The 18,441-nt window shown below is 41.5% G+C and overlaps 1 protein-coding gene across 3 annotated transcripts; it reads right to left on the bottom strand.

Annotated features, from left to right (window-relative positions):
• Positions 1 to 267: 267 nt before the first annotated feature.
• Positions 268 to 16,589, bottom strand: crmp1 (collapsin response mediator protein 1). Of its 3 annotated transcripts, none has more exons than XM_012865544.3 (14): positions 16,186 to 16,587; positions 12,880 to 12,968; positions 10,429 to 10,613; positions 10,183 to 10,347; positions 8,631 to 8,692; positions 8,415 to 8,495; positions 7,780 to 7,848; positions 7,573 to 7,693; positions 6,354 to 6,510; positions 4,358 to 4,499; positions 4,086 to 4,256; positions 3,178 to 3,357; positions 2,761 to 2,926; positions 268 to 1,912 (listed from the first exon to the last, which is right to left on the bottom strand). In XM_012865544.3, exons 1-14 carry the CDS (start codon positions 16,531 to 16,533, stop codon positions 1,821 to 1,823), a joined length of 2,028 nt encoding a protein of 675 aa, XP_012720998.2. In that variant the 5' UTR covers positions 16,534 to 16,587; the 3' UTR covers positions 268 to 1,820. The 3 variants fall into 3 exon arrangements, with proteins under 3 accessions (XP_012720998.2, XP_012720999.2, XP_021173729.2); XM_012865545.3 differs by lacking the exon at positions 16,186 to 16,587 and adding an exon at positions 13,832 to 14,095; XM_021318054.2 differs by lacking the exons at positions 268 to 1,912; positions 2,761 to 2,926 and having other exon boundaries at positions 3,320 to 3,408; positions 16,186 to 16,589.
• Between the last annotated feature and the right edge of the window lie 1,852 nt (positions 16,590 to 18,441).

The raw sequence follows: 18,441 nt of genomic DNA, 5'->3' as shown, positions 1-18,441 counted from the left end.
GATGCCACACAGGACATTAAGCCATATTGCGCTGGTTAAAAACTGCCACTGGTTTAAGTCTTTGCGCAGGAGGAGTTTCATCTGGTAAATTACATGCCGCGGTTTGTAAAGCTGTTTAATTCAGTTTAAAACCAACAAAATCTGTGTTCTTTAGACAAATAAAATCACGATACACTTTTTTTATTGTCATAATTCGATTCCAATAGTTATTTTTTATTTTATTTCCTTGAATATGCATTATACACATAAAAGTAATTTCACAGCATAGGTTTTGTCAACAGTCGGGTCTTTATTAATAATCAGCGGTTCCAACGGACACATTGCAGCACGTCAAGAAATATGGAACAGTTGATAAACACTAAATGTAGCAAAACAAAGAAAACACCTAGAGGTAATAAAAAGGAATGTAAACAGATTACAAAGAATGCTTAAGAGAGCAGGGGAGGTTTCTCAAACCTTTACACTTTAACCTTTTACAGCAGTGATCTAAGGATTTTCTAACAACAATGATCCATTTCTGGGAACAGTGATTGGCAGAAAAGTTTCAAAAATATCACAAAATCAATTATCAGTGCAGAGAGGATCATCAGACCTTCCCTCCATCCAGGACAGTACAGGTCTAAGGTCAGATAAAAACATCTTTGCAGGCCCAGACATCCTGCAAACATAGTATTTGGACGTTTACCTTCCAGCTGGCACTACAGAGCCCTATTTGCTAAAACCAGCTGCCACAGAGACAGTTTCTTCCCTCAGGGGTTCTCTCTGATGATCACTTCAAAGTCAGACTACCCAGGTGGATGCTATGCTTTATTTGAAGCACTCCAACCTTGTACTCCCCTTCAGTATTGATTCATATTTACAAGGAAAATATTTCTATTTACCTTTTTAGTATATTGTACTTAAATGTCTTCAGTGAGGGAAAGTGAGATTCGTCGTTGTATGAAGCAAGTTGGCAATAAAAGCTGATTGTGGTTCTGAAGTGTTTGCCATGGAAGCCTGTTGTGTCTAAAGTCTAAAGCTAAACTCAACAGTTGTTTTCATTCAGCTACTGCACCACTTTCACATTTTATTAGGAGAACATTAACACATTTGCATAAAGTATTTGCTGGAGGACAGGTCTTTATTGCAGTTGCAGGACCTTCCCGGTGAATGCTATGTTTCGGTGCTGGAAGCAGCCGACTGTATGTCCACAGTGAATGGGATTACGTTATTAAAGCATCTACATTTCCCAGGATACAAATACATGTCTGTGCTGTTGAACACAAATGTGCTTCTAGTGCAGTTTCATGTTTAACGCGTTGCCACAATTAACAACAAGTAGTGCAACATTTAAAGATTTGTCCATGCAATAGCCTATGCAAAACTGATCTATTTTAGTTCAACTAAAAAGAATAATCTAGATGCGTTCAAACTAGATGCCGACAATTAAAGTAACCTCTTCTGCAGTACACCCGGTGGTGGAAAAGTAGCACCATGTCTGAGCAGACTCGCTTGTTTAGAAGTGGACGGCGAGGAAGAATAAAGAGAAAGTCGTGCTCAAAAGGAAGAACAAAACAACATCATGACCACTTTGGGGTTGGGTCTGTCCTCAAAGACTTCAGTGTGGTTTCAAATAGGCTGTCTGATTGTGAATCACAATGTTTTACTAGTAGCATGGATGTCCCTAATTTAAGTGCAAATCTATAAAAACGATCAGTATGGAGTGTACACAAAGGTATTATTTTGTGGCAGTCAAATGTGCACACACACACACACACACACACACACACACTCCACAGGTGAAATCCTTCACCAGCCATGGCTTATGCTGAGTCAAGCCTTTAGCCAAGGCTGGTGATGTTGGAGCGACCACCAGGGGGGGCTACGATGCGGTGGCCAGACCTACGAGGGATGTTGTCGTCAACCTGAGCACCTGAGGAAACACAGGCAAATTTTAGAAATATATTAGTTACAAAATTTCGAACCTGAAAGGATTAGTTGGGGTTTTTTGAAGGCGAGCTTCAGTGCAGATACTATCATGCATAATTCTTTTACCTGTAGTTGAAACATCATCACTGTAAGTTTGTTCAGAAATGAAGACTCAAAGAGCTGGAAGGTTACCGGCTAGTCAGACTGAGCCAATTTTATTTTATGTGATCTGAGCACTTTTGAAACAGCTCAAACTGCAAATCACAGCCAAAACACCTAATTATATTAATCAAACGTCTACACTTTTGCTAGAGACAGTTAACTTTGTCTCTGTTTTCTCAGCTGAACATCCTCTGTGTTACTAAGTTTTACGGACAAAACTGTGACTCATCTGTCCACATTAAGTCTACAATTGGTGCAATTAACTATGTAATTTCATGTCAGACCTTCATTTGTGCAATGACACTGAGGATTTCACCTTTCTGTGCTTTCACAAGTCATTATGTTGTTTAGAAATACTTACCAAATCAGACTGATAGCACCCGTAGATAGTAAATATCCCCTACTATTGCATTGCATCTCACAGATCAACATTTTCAACTTGATTTGTTTCAAATAGCTAAAATCAACTAAATCAGTGGCTCCATCTAATTAGTTGCTATGTGTTCCGAGGATTTCTCTTTACTCACAAACCAGCCGCAATATGGCAACATTCAACTGCAGGTGAAGGAACCAGCATTACTGATTAGAACTTCAAACAACTTCAATTCAATACAAGATTGAACTATCAATTTAAAAAGGTTTGTCCTACCCAGGTGTTAAGGTTATTTTAAAAAGTGGCATTTACTGAACCTGAAAGGCTGAAGTTTGACTGGTGAAGGTTGCGTATCGGCGGTGGTTGGTGGGAGGTGGGGGAAGTCTTGGCTGACGGCGAAGGGGTGATGTATTTGGGTGCAGGAGCAACATCGTACACAGGGCCATCATATATCCCTCTAGTGACACCCTGCATGCTCTTCACCTGTTGAGGAAAGAGCAAAAAAACAAGAAAAAGAACAACAGAACTGTTACTTGTTCAAAAACACACATTGTATACTCTATAGTTCATCTTTTTTGACGACAGAAGCTATTTCTTGGATCAAAACTGCTGCTGCTCTAAGCGTATGACTTCTTATAATTGATTAACATCATGCAGCGGTCAGGTAACCAATGCACCTTTTAAACAGATTTTTAATGTTGCTGTTGTAATATCTTTGGAAATCTAGGTTCTACCTGATTTCTACAATTGACCCGCTGGTAGGCATAGTCAGGGAAGGGCTTGCGGGGTAGAAACCGGCCAGTGCCCTGCTGAGCCTGCAGTTTGCCGCCTTCATAAACTATCCGACCTTGACTCAACACCAGCGCCGGCCCGCCACGGCACTCCAGACCTTCAAAGATGTTGTATTCTGCAGCCTATGTTGGAGAGACAGAAAAACTAAAACAAATACAAGGCAGACAAGGGTTCTGACAAGGGGGGAGGGAGAGAGTGAGGTTTTCTATTTTGCTTCAGAGCAAGCGTTTTGTCAGAGAACACAGAGGCAGAATAATGTGGCAATTAAGACAATGGGCTGGGAGGTGGGGGGTGTATAAGTGGGACTTTGGCAAGTGCAAGGAAAGCTGAGGGGTAAAGAGGGATTATAACCTCAGGCTGGCATTAGGCCGGGGAGTCTTTGTGAGATCCAGCAAACAGTCTGAATACATTAAAAATGTATTGTCTTGCTTTGCTCAAAGCAGATTTGCATGTTTAAAAGGGGATTCTGGTGTAATGTTGTAAGGCAGCTTTTCACAGAGCATCCTTGCTCCACAGTAACAGCACAGTACTTTGTTTGCTTCACTTCTTTATAGAGATTTTGATTAAATATGTTGCACCCAACAAAGAGAAACAAATCGAGCTTTCCTTCCTGAATCTATCCCAGTCATGTGTCCTGATAACTCTTTGTCCACAGAGTTTACAAGTTATGTTCATACTTTCATTAATTTGAAAAGTTTGGTTGATTGCTCTAAAACCTTTCTAAATCATCATCAATGGTGCTTGAAACGAGAACATTTTTATACCCTGAAAAAATCTAAACCCTAGACCAAACTTCTGGTGAATCTGACTTTGTAAATCATAAATAAATATATAGAATTTGTATTCTTACAGATTGTTGCAGTTTGGCAGTGATGGTTTTGACACAGTCAGGATCCCAGATGACGATATCAGCATCAGAGCCTGCGGCTATGCGTCCCTTACGCGGGTATAGATTGAACACTTTTGCCGCATTAGTCGACGTTACCGCAACAAACTGATTCTCATCCATCTTTCCCATGGCCTTGGTAAGAAAAGAAAGGGAATTTAAAGAAGATTAGACACAAAATAAAATATCCACTGGTGCAAAGAAGATACAGAAAGACATAGACAATCCTTGCTTACCACAGCCTTGTCCCAGACAAAACCCATTCTCTCCTCAACTCCATTGGTCCCCTCTGGGATCAGGGTGAAGTCGTCTTTGCCGATTGCTTTCTGCAAAGTGCTGTATGCGCAGTGAGCGCTGCCCACCACCTGCAGGTCCCCGCTGTCACAGGGAATCATAGGGACACCGAGTCAGTATTCTGATAAAAAATAAAATCTTTTGACCATAATGTCTCCAATGACTGAATATAACGAGATCAGGGAAAATGAGAAACATGCCATATACCACATTATTTTAGATCTATAATTATATATATATATATATATATATATATATATATATATATATATATATATATATATATATATATCAGCAGGGCACTGACCACAATCCATTCTTCCCTAAAGAGCTTCTGGCAACCTGCTAACAGGACTTCTTGTAGTTTTCCTTATAACACAACTTTGCTTTGACACACTTCTGTAAAGCCCAGATTTGTGAAGGGCATAACTGATAGTTGTCCTGTTCAGATTTCTCCAGTGTCAGCATAGACATTGTTAGGATATCAACGAGGTCGCTTGGTTGCTTCTCTGATTAAGAAGTAGTCTAGACCCTCCTTTCCGGCCTGTCGGTTTTGTGGAAAACTAAGTTTTAATGCTTGTATATTTACTCTTCATTGAGATGAGAATTTGTCAAGGCCTTGTCTTCATGCCGCAGTTTGTCCACTAATGTTCTCTATAAACCGCTGAGGCCTTCACACAGCGCCTGAATTTATATATCAAGATTAAATTTCTCACAGGTGGAAAGAAACACAGAAACACAGGTTTTTGGCTGTGATAGGATGAAATGTGAAAATCTTCAAGTGATATGATTACTTTTGCAAGGCACTGTATAGGGTACACTGGTTCATCTGAGAGGGATTTGTTTTCGTAGATTGGCCACCAGGTGTCCCCCTCGAGCATGTGATTTAAAGAACATGTTTTAAGGGCTTAAAAGCATAAAATCAGCCAGCTGCACAAGTCTGAATGGTGAAAGAGAGCTGCAGTGCCAACGCCAAGTGCACCTGTTAATTTACCAGAACAGAAACACTCACTTAACCCTTTTCTTTTGTGCAACATGGTAAACCCAACTGAGAGCTTAGCTTAAACTACATCTTTGATGAGAGGCATATTTCTTAACCCATAATTACAGTGATTATTGTTTGATCATCACTCTAATGCCAAGAGAGTGCTTATTACAGCAATAATTATTCTCAATGAAGAACGGATAAAGTACTCTCTTCTCTGAGGAGGATGCTAATAACATTTTTGTCTCGCCAGAGTGACAGCATGGAACCGCCTCGAGAAGCTGGAGATGAACATGGAGGGCAGAACAGCAGTGTGAAAGAGGGGGGGGGGGGCAGAGGATGAAGAGGGAGGCTCTTGGTATCCAAGGTAACAATTGATGAGAGCTTCTAGGCCCTGGTCTATTTATGGTATCAGGGACATACTAAAAAGTGCAGCTGGAAGATGCAGCTGGGTGTGTGTTTGTCTGGGGGGACAGCAGAAGTAGGTTTGGTCTCAAGCTCTTGCTCCCTCCTCATGGTCGGACTCTAACTTTACATCTTAACTATTGTCCTTTTCAGTGGTTCCCTTAAATTAAACCATTTCTAAATTAGCTAAGTTTCTCTAACTAAGTCTCTCTAACCTTGGTCTTCCCCTGGCCTTTGTCTCGCCGTGCATATGTTTCCCCTTTCCTCCATCTGTTTCATTTTCTTTTCACTGACATTCATTATGCTGTCTATAGCACACATGAGAATATGCAACAGTGACTGGGTCTCTTTTCCTGTCACCTAGATGCTAAACACCGATGACATTATGCAAAGGTTACAGACAAATAAGCAACATCAAGCAGCCCTATAATGCATAACAAGATATTAGAATGTGATTTGAGCGATTGAACGTCTTGCCTCAAGCATTAGAACCAGACAGACGGAGCAGCTTCGGTCAATTACAGACATGGTAACCGCTTGGATCTTACCAGGCCAGTAGTGTGTGGAGATGGTCTGGAGTCGTGGGATCGGGGCTCAAGGGCGGAGAGGTCACGTAAGCAGCTGCCTTGGCCCAATTCTTGCTCCAATAATGAGAGCCATCAGTTGCCAGGCTGGCTGTGATCGGCTCCCCAAAAACTACAGAACCTTTGGGGAATAAAAGAAACAGAAGTGTTTTGGAAACAAGGAAAGTTTTGTTCCATGGTTACAGTAGTCTTAGCGATGCTGACATCATTTTAACTTTTTCTGTTAGTTCTCAGTAAAACAAAACACGATGTGTTTTAATTTGTGTTTTGTTGGGAGGTGAGACAGACCAACACAAAGGACTGTGTGGTGGTGAAGTGGGCAGAAAATGACACAAGGATTGCAATTGTTACTAATAGAAATCTTGGGGGGAAAAATAGAACAGATTCTCAATTGTATTTAGCTCAGGGCTTTCACTGGGCCATTTTAACAACTAAATCTGCCCTTATCTGTCCCAGAAGTCTCCAGCTCCAGTAAACAGGTGTGTTGGAACTTGGGGGACTGTGTCTTAAAAAAAAAAAACAATGTTGCTGTGGTATCGAAAATGGTGACGAGTGGTGTGTATTTTACTTATGTGTATGGAAACTGAGTTTGAAATTTTAGTATCGTATCAACCCTAGTTTAGGGTCACCCTCATGGAAGGTGAACTTCTATCCCAATCTCAAGAATAGTGCAGTAACAGGTCATCTTCCAGCAATGCCCATAATCCATATCCCATAACTCCAACCAGCTATTCTAGCCCTACAGAAGTGAAACATTCCTTTGGCATGGTGCTGCCACCACTGTGTTTTACTCTAAGGATGGTATGTTCAGGGAAATGTAGAGGGTTCACTTCACACCACACATGCCAAAATCCACAAAGGCAGGATTTGTTGAGTGGACGACAACCAGTTGTTCTCTCTGGAGATTCTCCCACCTGAGCTGTGAATCTCTTCAGCTCCCCCAGAGCTACCATCGGCCTCTTGGCTGTTTCTCTAATCAATGTTCTCTTTGCTCAGCTTCTAAGTTTAGGTGGATGGCAATATCTTGGTGGCTTTTCAGGGGTGCCATAACTTTCTCCATTTTTAAATTATGTATTGAACAGTTCTCTGTGAGATCTCAGTATATTACTTTGTAATGCAAATTTCCTAAATGTCACATTAAGAACTTGAAAATAGGGCCAAATTGGATGAGAGAAAGGTATACCTTTCCTCCGGGCCTGAGTGATGGTGTCGGCTGCACTCTTGCTCATCACTTTGGTGATGTAGACCGGACAGTTCACACGGTTGCCAAGAGTGATGGCACGGAACACTGCTTCAGCTTCCAGCTGTATGGAAGAAGAAAAGACTTTAGTGTATTTCTGTCAGAGATTGTTCGCTCAACATCGAGGGTGTAATACAAGAGAAAAACTACCTCCTCAGGGCGACTCAGAGGATGCCCTTCAGGACCAGTAATTCCCATTTTGAGGATTTTTCTTTGTTCCTGAAGCAAAAATTTTGAATTATTTACATTCTCTCCAGCCACTGTCAGCGATATACAATGAATCGCAAGTTATTTTAAAGGGTAGTGATGGCTTTGATTGCATTACATAAGAAAGGGATTCAAGTTTAAGACAAAAGGGTTTTTTAAAGATAACATCGCCTTCAAATGGATAGTTTGGTTTTTACTCCACATACCACTCCTTTTTATAGCATCTTTATAGGGTGACTGAGTTAACAAATATGCAAATAATATTCATAACTGCTCTTGTATTAATGTGTTATGATATTTAAAAAATACAGCTTTATTCTGTTAGAAATCATGCTGTAACTGCCACCGTTGTCGCTGCTGCCTTCAGCATCAAGATCGTCACCATTACCGTCTCATTCACTATTACTTCATCGTCATTAGTATATTTAAAGTCAGTACTAATGCCAGCCAAAGATAAAAACCTGCCATCATCTGCAGTTAGCGCAGTAGCAGTAATCCTCTAACTATCCTTTTGAAAGATGAGTGAGTTACATAATGCATATTTTTCAGCTGTGTCTGAAGCCGGGGCCTGGAATTACCTGTGCAATCAGGTCTCCATTCTCAGCATGAACCAACACCACGGCGCCCAGCTGCTTCAGGAAGGAGAACGCCTCATACAACTGCAGACATTGGAGGACAATAGTCCAAAGAGTTTAATGTTTTTAGAAAAGTTATAAGCTTAGAGACTACTGTATATGTTTCTGAGCTTGGGAAGAATTAGTTGGCTCGGTTATTTCACTGAATAGGGATCCTACCTGAGCGTCAGACATCTGGTAGACATCTTTGTAAGCCATGTACAACTGGAAGGAGTTGATGCCTGACAACAGAGGACATGGTTTTATAATGAGCAGCTGAGAACATAAAGAATTACCAGGAAGGCATTGTTAAATTAAAAGTGCCACATGATCTATCATATAGTTCTTATGCTGATGAGACGGTATGAGATGCCAGAGGATTTGTCGACACGCACCGCAGTCTTCTTCAGGCTGATGATTTAATGATTATGGCTCAAAATATATATATATATATATATATATATATATATATATATATATATATATATATATATAGCTATAAAAGCAATCTGGGCTTCATTAATACCTAAGCAGAGCCACCGGCTGGTCACCTGTTTTAACAAATACTACATATACTGTGCAGTACATGGACAGTAGGCCAACATTTTTGTACTATAAACTTGTTTTCAATTGCTCTTATGCAACAATAAAGTTTTCTGAGAAGCTTAGTTTTGTCTTTTTTTTCACTCACTGTCACCTGTAATCCTGAAAATGTACACAAATAAACACTTGAGATTTATCAGCCTTTGTGTAAATAAATCTGTATTACACATTATCCGAGTGGCATTTTAGAACAAAATTTAAGAAATTATTTATTGAGTCGTATATGTAGTCGTGCCTCCATACTATGTAAATTTAAGTTGTGCCATTCATCAGTCTTGCAAAGGTAAAACTTTAAAATTGTGGGAAACTTTAGTCTGCAAGCTGCTGAGTGTCTAACTTAATAGTAATAATAATAATATAATAACTTCAAGGTATCAACTAATAGACCTGGTTGTGTCAGCTTTAGGTTTACCTGTGCTGCCCTATAAACACACAGCTGGTTAAAAAGCTATAATGCTCTTCACTACTATTGCCAAATTTAGTAAGTATTTTGTCTATACTGTTGCACAACCCCCTGTAACAGAATCAAAATAACAACACGTAAGTATGATAGATAATAACATTATTACAATAACAATCATAAACTGCATGATTTTAGCAGTTGCCTTTTTGTTTTTTTAACATCAGTAGTTTTTAGTTGCCAGTAGATCATAGTCTGTTTGACAGTTTTGTGTAAATACTGTGATTTATTTTTTTTTTTTTGTGTGACGATGTGGTTTCCTCAAAGTTATTATGCCAGGAAAATCCCATGCCTCATCCCTCCTAATCAGATTTGTGAAACATCTTTTGGGACAATAATCTGAGCCAACGACCGCAACACATATTCGCTGAAACGAAAACAGAACACACAACGTGCTACGTTGGATAAGCTGGTTACACACTTTGCAGCTGCACCCAAAAACAAATGTTTGTCTTTGCAAAATAAAAATAAAAACTGCGCAGTGACACCACAGCAGCATTGTGGTCGAAACCTTCGGACCACCGGTGTGTCTTGACCGTAAGAGGACTGAGCGCTTGGCTGGATCCTTTCTAAATCTGTCCCTGATGTTCACAAGAAATTACATCCACGCTGAGAATGGTGTGAAGAACTGCAGCAATGAATCATAAGTCGTAGAAGCAGTTGTCGCACCTTTGTCCTGCACCAGCAGCTCCAGCTCATCCTTAACGTTCTCGTTCCACTGGGGGATGTCGACGTGCAGGGAGTAGTCACAGCACGCCTTTTTATCCGCTGCCTCCTGCCAGCGCTCAAACACCTCCAACAGACTGTCCCCTGGCTGAGGGGTCACATGGTCAACTGAATGGGAGGAAAACATTAAAGGTTATGATGAGGACAAACGTGGCTGTGATGTTTTGAGATGAAAATGTCCACGCTCACTGATCATGGTGGTGCCGCCAGCGAGTGCAGCCTTAGTGCCCTGGAAGAAATCGTCTACAGGCTGTGTGCCGAGGTAAGGCTTCATCAGGCACGTGTTGACGTCTATTCCCCCCGGTATTATCATGCGACCCTTGGCTTCTATTACCTTGACGCCGCCTGGAACAGCCAGGTTCTCCCCCACCTGCCTGCCAAGGATACGTGTAGAAAATAAAAAGATGGAAGAGAGGCAAGAGAAAAGCAGACATACGAAGGCAGTATACAAAAGTAAAGGGCTTTCATGGGCTACTCATGCTTGTCGATTTTCATTCACAATTCACAAGTTTTTTGGTTAAATAAGACAGAAATAAATACTTTCTGGCCTAAATATGAAATGCTATTTATGGTGGAAAACTCATACTTTCTGAACACACCATTCACATGGGAGACGAACAAGAAGCAAGTGCTGCTTTCAGTTTTTCTCAAGCTACTGTGGTGGGAAAAAGTGTTTCTTCCTGTTTTTTTTTTTTTGTTTTTTTTTGCATGTTTGTCACATTCAAGTGTGTCAGAACAAACAAATGTTAAAATGTGTCAAAGACAACACAAGTGAACACAAAATGCAGTTTTTCAATTAAGGTTTTTATTATTTTGGGAGAACAAAATCCAAACCCACATAGCACTGTGTGAAAACTGATTGATTCCCCCCAATAAAACTCACCTGTTGTTTATCACACCTGAGTTCACCTTCTCTAGCCACACTCAGGCGTCATTACTGCCACACCTCTTCTCAATCAAGAAATCACTTAAGCAGGATCTGCCTGACAAAGTGAAGTACACCAAAAGATCCTCAAAAGATAGACATCATGCTGAGATACGAAGAAACTCAGGAACAAACAGAAAGAAAGTAATTGAAATTTATCAGGCTGGAAAGGGGAACAAAGCCATTTCTGAAGCTTTGGTACTCTGGCGAAACCACAGTGGGAGCCATTACCCACAAATGGTGAAAACGTGGAACAGTTTTTCTTCCCAGGAGTGGCTGGCCGACCAAAATGACCCCAACAGAGCAGTGACGACTCATCCAAGAGGTCACAAAAGACCCTACAACAACATCCAAAGAACCTCACGTCCCACTCGTTTCCGTTAAGGTCAGAGTTCATGCCTCCAGAATCAGAAAATGACTGGGCAAAAACAGCCTGCACGGTAGAGGTGCAAGATGAAAACCACTGCCGAGCAAAAAGAACATTAAGGCCCGTCTGCACTTTTCCAGAACGCATCTTGATGATCCCCTAGAACTTTGTCTGAATATTCTGTGGACTGATGAGACAAAAGTTGAACTTTTTGGAAGGTGTGTGTCCCGTTACATCAGATGTAAAAATAACACTGCGTTTCAAAAAAGAGCATCACACCAGTAAAATAGTAAAACATGGTAGTGGTGTGATGGCCAGGAGGCTATTTTGCTGCTGTAAGTTATCACAAACACTTGATTGCAGTTGTTGCTGCTTAGGGTTGCCCAACCAGTCATTAGGTTTATGGGGCTTTCACTTTTTTCACATATGGCTGTAGGTTTGGGTTTTTTTTCTCCCTAAATAATAAAATCTTCACTGAAAACAGCATTTTGTGTTTACTTGTGTTGTCTTTTACATTTTTTTTAATCCGTTTGATGTTCTGAAACACATTAAGGCATAGTGGATTTTTTTTTTTTTTTCCAGAAATATAGATAAGAAACGGCCAAGTCGCTTTCTGAATGCACATGAGCAAGACCATCTTACCTGTTATTCCGTTCCTCAGGGGATCGCGTGAAAGAATCTCCCAAATCCACTCTGCTCTTATTTCTCTCCTTTGAAGCCTTCCTGTTCTTCTAAACTTATAAGGCAACTTGCCTCTTGCGATTCTCGGTCATTTTCAAAGGATACGGTGAGAGCAGCGGAGCTACAATGAACGGCTAACACTAGAGCTAACTTCTAGTGTTTATGTATCCATAAACACTAGAAGTGCACATGCGCAGCAAGAGTAAACTAGCAAGCAACGAGTATGCCTATTTTGGCATTAGGTGAGCATGTCACAATGAGTGGCATGTGGGACAACCAATAGATAAGATAATCTCCCCGGAGCTCGAAGCAGAATTAAGATTGTCCACTATAGCTTCAAGTGTGACAAGCAAGCAAAAAAAAAATAAAAATAAAAATCAGGAAGGTTGAAAACACTTTTTCACAGCATTGCATATAATGTAAACATGTGGTGTTCTTGTCAGACGAGACCAACATTGGTGGCAGCATCATGATGTAGTAAATGCCTTTCTTAAGGAGGCACAGGTAAAGCGGTCTGGGTACATAGGAAGATGAAGTTGAGGTTTGTGACTGTGATGTGACAAAATGTGGAAAAATTCATGAAGCATGAATAATCTGGCTAACGACTATTCGAGGCTGCACTGAACATTTGCAATGATAACTGACTACAGCGTCCCTTCATACGTACTTAATGAGCCCATCCTCAATGTAGACGTCCGCATAGAAAGACCGGTCGTCATTGACGACCCTCCCCCCTTTGATCAGCAACTTTCCATCCTGCGGGAGGAGCAGATCGTGAGGAGGGAGAGCTCAAAGGAACGTTGGGATTTCAGTATAGCGTATTGCACAATCGGTTATGTCATAGACAGCTATGCAGGAAACATATTACAGTGCAGTGAAAATCTAAAAAGACATCAAGCCCTGCAGTTTTGAGTTTCAGCCATTTAAAGCCTGACATGAGAAATAATAGCTGTAAAATTATTTTATGGTATCATTATTGAATCTGAGTGTTTATGGGATGCTTCAAACAAAACATAACAAAAACATTTGACAACATTTAACAACCTTTACCATGGTCTAACTAGTAATCATTCAAATATGAAAAAGCACCTTTTTTTTCTTTTTCTGGGAAACTAGTGTCCACACCCTGTACCACTATGGAGGGTGCCTGGCAACAGCATATGAGAAGATGCTGGGTCTCCATGGAAACCAGAGATTACCCGTGGTTCCACTTGCTGACAGCATCTCAGCACTTTCATCTTTATTAAAGCTTTATAACAGGAACGATATGCTTTCTATCTGTATCTGTAATAGCAGTCCATATATTGGTTAAATATGTGATTCATACGGTTTTAGGACGACGTCTCACACCAGTGGTGCTTTGCTTTATTCAAGCGTGTTCCCGATGCAACCGTCACGTCAACTGTTTTAATCCCGCAGTGACAGGCGACAGGATTACACAACACTATCCAACCCAGAGAGAGAACACGAAGTGCACTTTATCAGACAGAGGGAAAAGACTGTCAGCTATCTTGGATTTGCAATGAAGCAACAAACACAAAAGGGCCTGGTGTTCTTTGCCATTCACTAAGAGTTTAATCCCCTTTCTGGCTTGCAACGGGGATTTGTAGGTCTTTTACCGTCTGATGGGGGATGCAATTATTCCCCTGATAGCTGCTCTCAGACATGCTCCCTCCGTCTCCTCTGTCCCCCTCAGGCGGATCGGGCTGAATCCAGCAGCGCTGAGATGCCCCGAACGGATGTGCCTCCTTTGTCTTTCCCTCGCCGTGACTTGGGCTAGGCTTTATTGTTGCGGCTGAGGCGGAGAAAGAGAGCAATGAAGCCGCCGCCGCGCGGCTACGTCTGCTTGCGTTGCGCACGTGCGTAAAAGAGCGAGTGACGAGATCGAGGGTGGCTTTGCGCGCGCGGGGAACCGAGCTGCACGCCGCGCGCGCACGAGCATACAGCGCCTCACCTGACAGCAGGGCCGGACCAAGGCTGAATAAGGCCTGAATAAGAGGCGGTTCATTTCGGGGGTTCACTACCACGTCCCATCAACCACCATGACGCCTTTGATCCCACGTTTCGTTCCACCCTGCTTGATCTCTTTGCATTCTGCATTTATTTTTACTGTTTCCTGGTGAGCCAGCTATGAGTTCGCTGACTGCAAAACATAATTTGTTTTGCATGACAAACACTTTAGTCAGGTAGGCTTTAGACGTATTAAATACATTAATAATCCTGTTGTACAGTGGGAGGAAACCCGAGAAGATCCATAAGCATGCACAAGTAGCCTACAGCATGCAAACTGAGAAAGACTCCAGACCGGGATCCGGACCAAGGATCTTCTTGTTGCAAGGCAACGGCGCTGCACCCCATTTTATTTATTTAGTTGCTATTGTAAGCAGCAGTATGCAACTTGTGCCCACTAGAGGCGCTAGACCTGCAATTTCCAGGTTTAGTTACCCTGAGAGCCACTGGCAACACTGCACCGTCGCAAAGTTAAACAGTCACCCTCCATGTTTTGTTATCTGATAGCAGAACACTTTGGACCAGTAGACTGAGAAGTCATGGAGTTACTTGTAAAAACAAGGCCACATTCACCCCTCTAGATTAAATCCTACGTCAGAGAACAAAAAATGCGTATGTCTGATAAGCTAAGTGTCATATTTGTTTTGTTTTGTAGTTATGTCAGTCTGAGCTCAGACTGTGGTAACCTAGAATGGGTCATATAACATTTAATATATCTCAAATTAAGCTATGCTTGGGTCAAAACTGACATGGTGCTGCTATAAGTAGTTTACCTAAACTATACAAGTACATTTGGAGAAGGAAAAAAAAGCCCAATAAGGTAAAAAATAATAGTATGTAATATTTTGCTTAAACTATCTCCAGAATGCAAGGCTTATTTAGTAATGAATGATTTAACTTGGTATAAATGCACAGTATTACAATACAAGTTGAAACGATCATTAATTTCTGAAATGCAATTCAAGTATGAAAACCAAAATGCGCTGAGGTTAACTATTAAACAGACAAAGTAAGCATCCAAATGAGAAAGAAAGCCCATTGCTCACTAATTTATTTACAAACAGGGCAAATCCTTTGGGTTAATTATAACACAGATCTGTCATATTGTTGTCAACAGCCAGGCAGTGAGTACTTCCAGCCTCTTTGAGACAAAATCCACAGAAAATCTAATTTAAACTTACATAAGAGATTTACAGCTTGTGTTTCAGCAGTCCTATATTCCATTAATAACTGGTATTGTCAACAAAAAAAGAAAGAATAGATTTAAACAACAAATTAGATTTATTTGCTGCAACTTCTTAGGGATGTCAATATAATAATGCTCCTCTATATTTTATTTTGTCAAAACAAAAAATGTCAGGGTGTGCCTCGCTCTCCCGTATAGGTACATATACTAATTTGGAAGTTCAAATACAAGTATACTTTTAAATTAACTTTAAATTGTGACTACAAAAACATTCAAAAAGGGTACTTTTACAGAAAGGGTTATGAACAACTTGCACTTTTTTTCAGCAAGCCATGTGATAACTGAATGTAGCTTCTCTCCAAGCATTAACAGACCTGGCAGGCCTGGCAGCACAGAAACAGCGCAGAGGAGGTAGTGGCGTGTCGCTGTCCCTTTCAGCACCACACAGGCAGCTTGCATTTTGGGGGCAATTTGGGGTGTGTGGGGGGAGGGGGGGGGAGGGTAAAGTCACGCAGGCGTACACGAAAATAAACTGCACTGCAGGGAAAAAAAAACATTTCTGCAAACTGAACCATGGCCGCACATGACTACGATTTACTGACAAAGGGAGATGCTCTTTGGAATAAAAGTAGCTTAAAATGTAGATGTTCTTTGCTTTATTTATTAATAGAATAATATAGCTGTTCTGGATAGATTTTAAGAGGCGCTGACAGCTTTAGGCCTATTTACTGTTGGGCATTTATATTTAATGAAAAGCAACAAAAACGATCACCATACCTTTCCGTTGGGGCCCTCGTTCTCAGAGGTAAATACTTCCACGTCGCTCCGAGCATCATTTGCGTCTCCACTTGGGCTGCACCGCGACCCCTCTCGGACCTCTCCGGGAGTCTTCCCCACAGGATCACTGGTGTCTAGGACCCTCTCCCGGCTGCTGCTTCTCGGGGTGCGGTTCCCCTTCCTGCCCACTGCGTAGTTATCAAAGTCAATGGTCTTGCTGTCGAACGCCCCCTCCACGGAGCTGAACATCCCGTAGGATTTGCGCTGGTTCGGCCCAGTGCTGATCGGACCCGCGAGGTAGACCGGCAGCTCATCCTCCCGGTTCCACTGCCTCCTGCAGTCAGACATGATGGTGACTTCTTCGGTCTGAATCGACGGAGACAGTTCGGCTTTTTTTCCCCCACGTCTTTAAGCGGGTCAGAGTCCCGCCTCTTCAGGCAGGCGCACTCATTCGGCGCAACGAGGAGCGAAAATAACTAAATATTTTTCTTTTTCAAGCGCACCAGTGATTATGTATATAAAAATTGCAATTGGTTTCAAGGTTGAATTAATAAACCCACTAGAGAAAATAACTCTAAGCTATGCGTGTCTTTTCTTCTCTTTTAATGTAAGGGGGGATGTGCAGATTAAAGAAGCATGTGTCATCCTTAACCTACATCTGGGGGCAAAAAGGGGGATGCTAGTGGTCCATGTACTCTCTGGATGAGTAAGCCCGATGAAGCTAGATTGTGCAAAAAAAAAAAAAACTGGGCTGTAATAAATATGGAGTAAATCTTTGTGGTAAATCCACAAAGATTTGAAAACTGGTCTTTGCTGCTTTGTTGATGTATCTAATCATGCTGTCTGTAATGTTTTAAAAACCCGTCAGAATGTATGAAGATGAGACAGTACACTCCCAGCATAAGCAAATTTTAGTCTTTTAAATAAAAGATAAATAGAACAATGTACTACTAATTTGCTAGGACAAGTTTTGATCTCAGAAATGTCTTAATTGTTGATTTGATTGATTCAAAAATGTGTTAGAAACGCCCCCCTGAGATCAAACATGTTGTTCAGATTTGGATTGGTGATTTCAAATTATTTACATGGTACAAGTATCCTGCTGAAAGCCGTCAGAAACAAGGGGAACAAGGATGCCAAAGTATCCCATAAGAAAATCCCCCCAGACCATGACATCAATGTCAGTTGATCAGTCTGAAGCATTGATACATGGCCGGGTGGATCCATGCTTTCCTGTTTACATTAAACTCTAACCCTACAATCTTAAAGTCAGAACTGAAATAGAGACTTGTTGGTGAGCTGTTATCAGTTGTAACCTGAATTTCCTGCTTTACACTGACAGGAGGGACACTCAGACTGATCTTCTGCTCCTGCAGCCCTTCTGCCAGATCATTTGATATGTTGTGTATTTAGAAGTGGTATTCTGTATACCTTGGTTTTAACAAGTGGTTAAAGTAGTTGCATTCTATCATCTAAAAAAACAGTCTAAGCATTAACAAGGCATTTTTCTTCTGTAATGAAGAGGTCTTCATTACTGGGACTGTTTTTATAAAGTAACCAGTATTGCACTTTAAGAACACGTTTGCACTGTAAACTTGAACCTTAATTAGCACTTTATTTAGCACAGCACTTTGAGCATGACTTTGCACAGAAATAACCATTTGCACACAAGAAGTTTTAACTATTTATTGAATATTTATTGGTATTTTAATAATTAGCATGTAGCTTTTTGTTTCAGGCTCTGCACAGCTGCTCCTCATTAGGAAATGGGGTGGATGTCTGTGGAAAGAAGAATTGTTATTTGGAACTAAGGTCTACTGTCGACGACGTGCGTCCAGGAGGCATCCTGACCAGATGCCCGAGCCACCTCAACTGGCTCCTCTCGACGTGGAGGAGCAGCGGCTCTACTCTGAGTCCTCCCCGGATGACTGAGCTCCTCACCCTATCTCTAAGGGAGGTTCTGCAAATAAAAAACGTAAAATAGATCGTTTACAGTTCACAGTGACTTCAAGGCAGACCAAAGCATTTCTGTACGAAACTCTGGGACCTCAAGCCAAAGGATGCCTCCTGGACGCCTCCCTGGTGAGGTGTATCGGGCACGTCCCACCGGGAGGAGGCCCAGGGGAAGACCCAGGACACGCTGGAGGGACTATGTCTCCCGGCTGGCCTGGGAACGCCTTGGGGTTCCTCCTGAGGAGCTGGCCCAAGTGGCCGGGGAGAGGGACGTCTGGGCCTCCCTACTGAAGCTGCTACCCC

This window comes from Fundulus heteroclitus, chromosome 5, assembly GCF_011125445.2.
Source record: "Fundulus heteroclitus isolate FHET01 chromosome 5, MU-UCD_Fhet_4.1, whole genome shotgun sequence".
Classification (NCBI taxonomy): domain Eukaryota; kingdom Metazoa; phylum Chordata; class Actinopteri; order Cyprinodontiformes; family Fundulidae; genus Fundulus; species Fundulus heteroclitus.
Note: the sequence above shows the minus strand (reverse complement) of the source record. Positions and strands in the feature narration are given on the sequence as shown.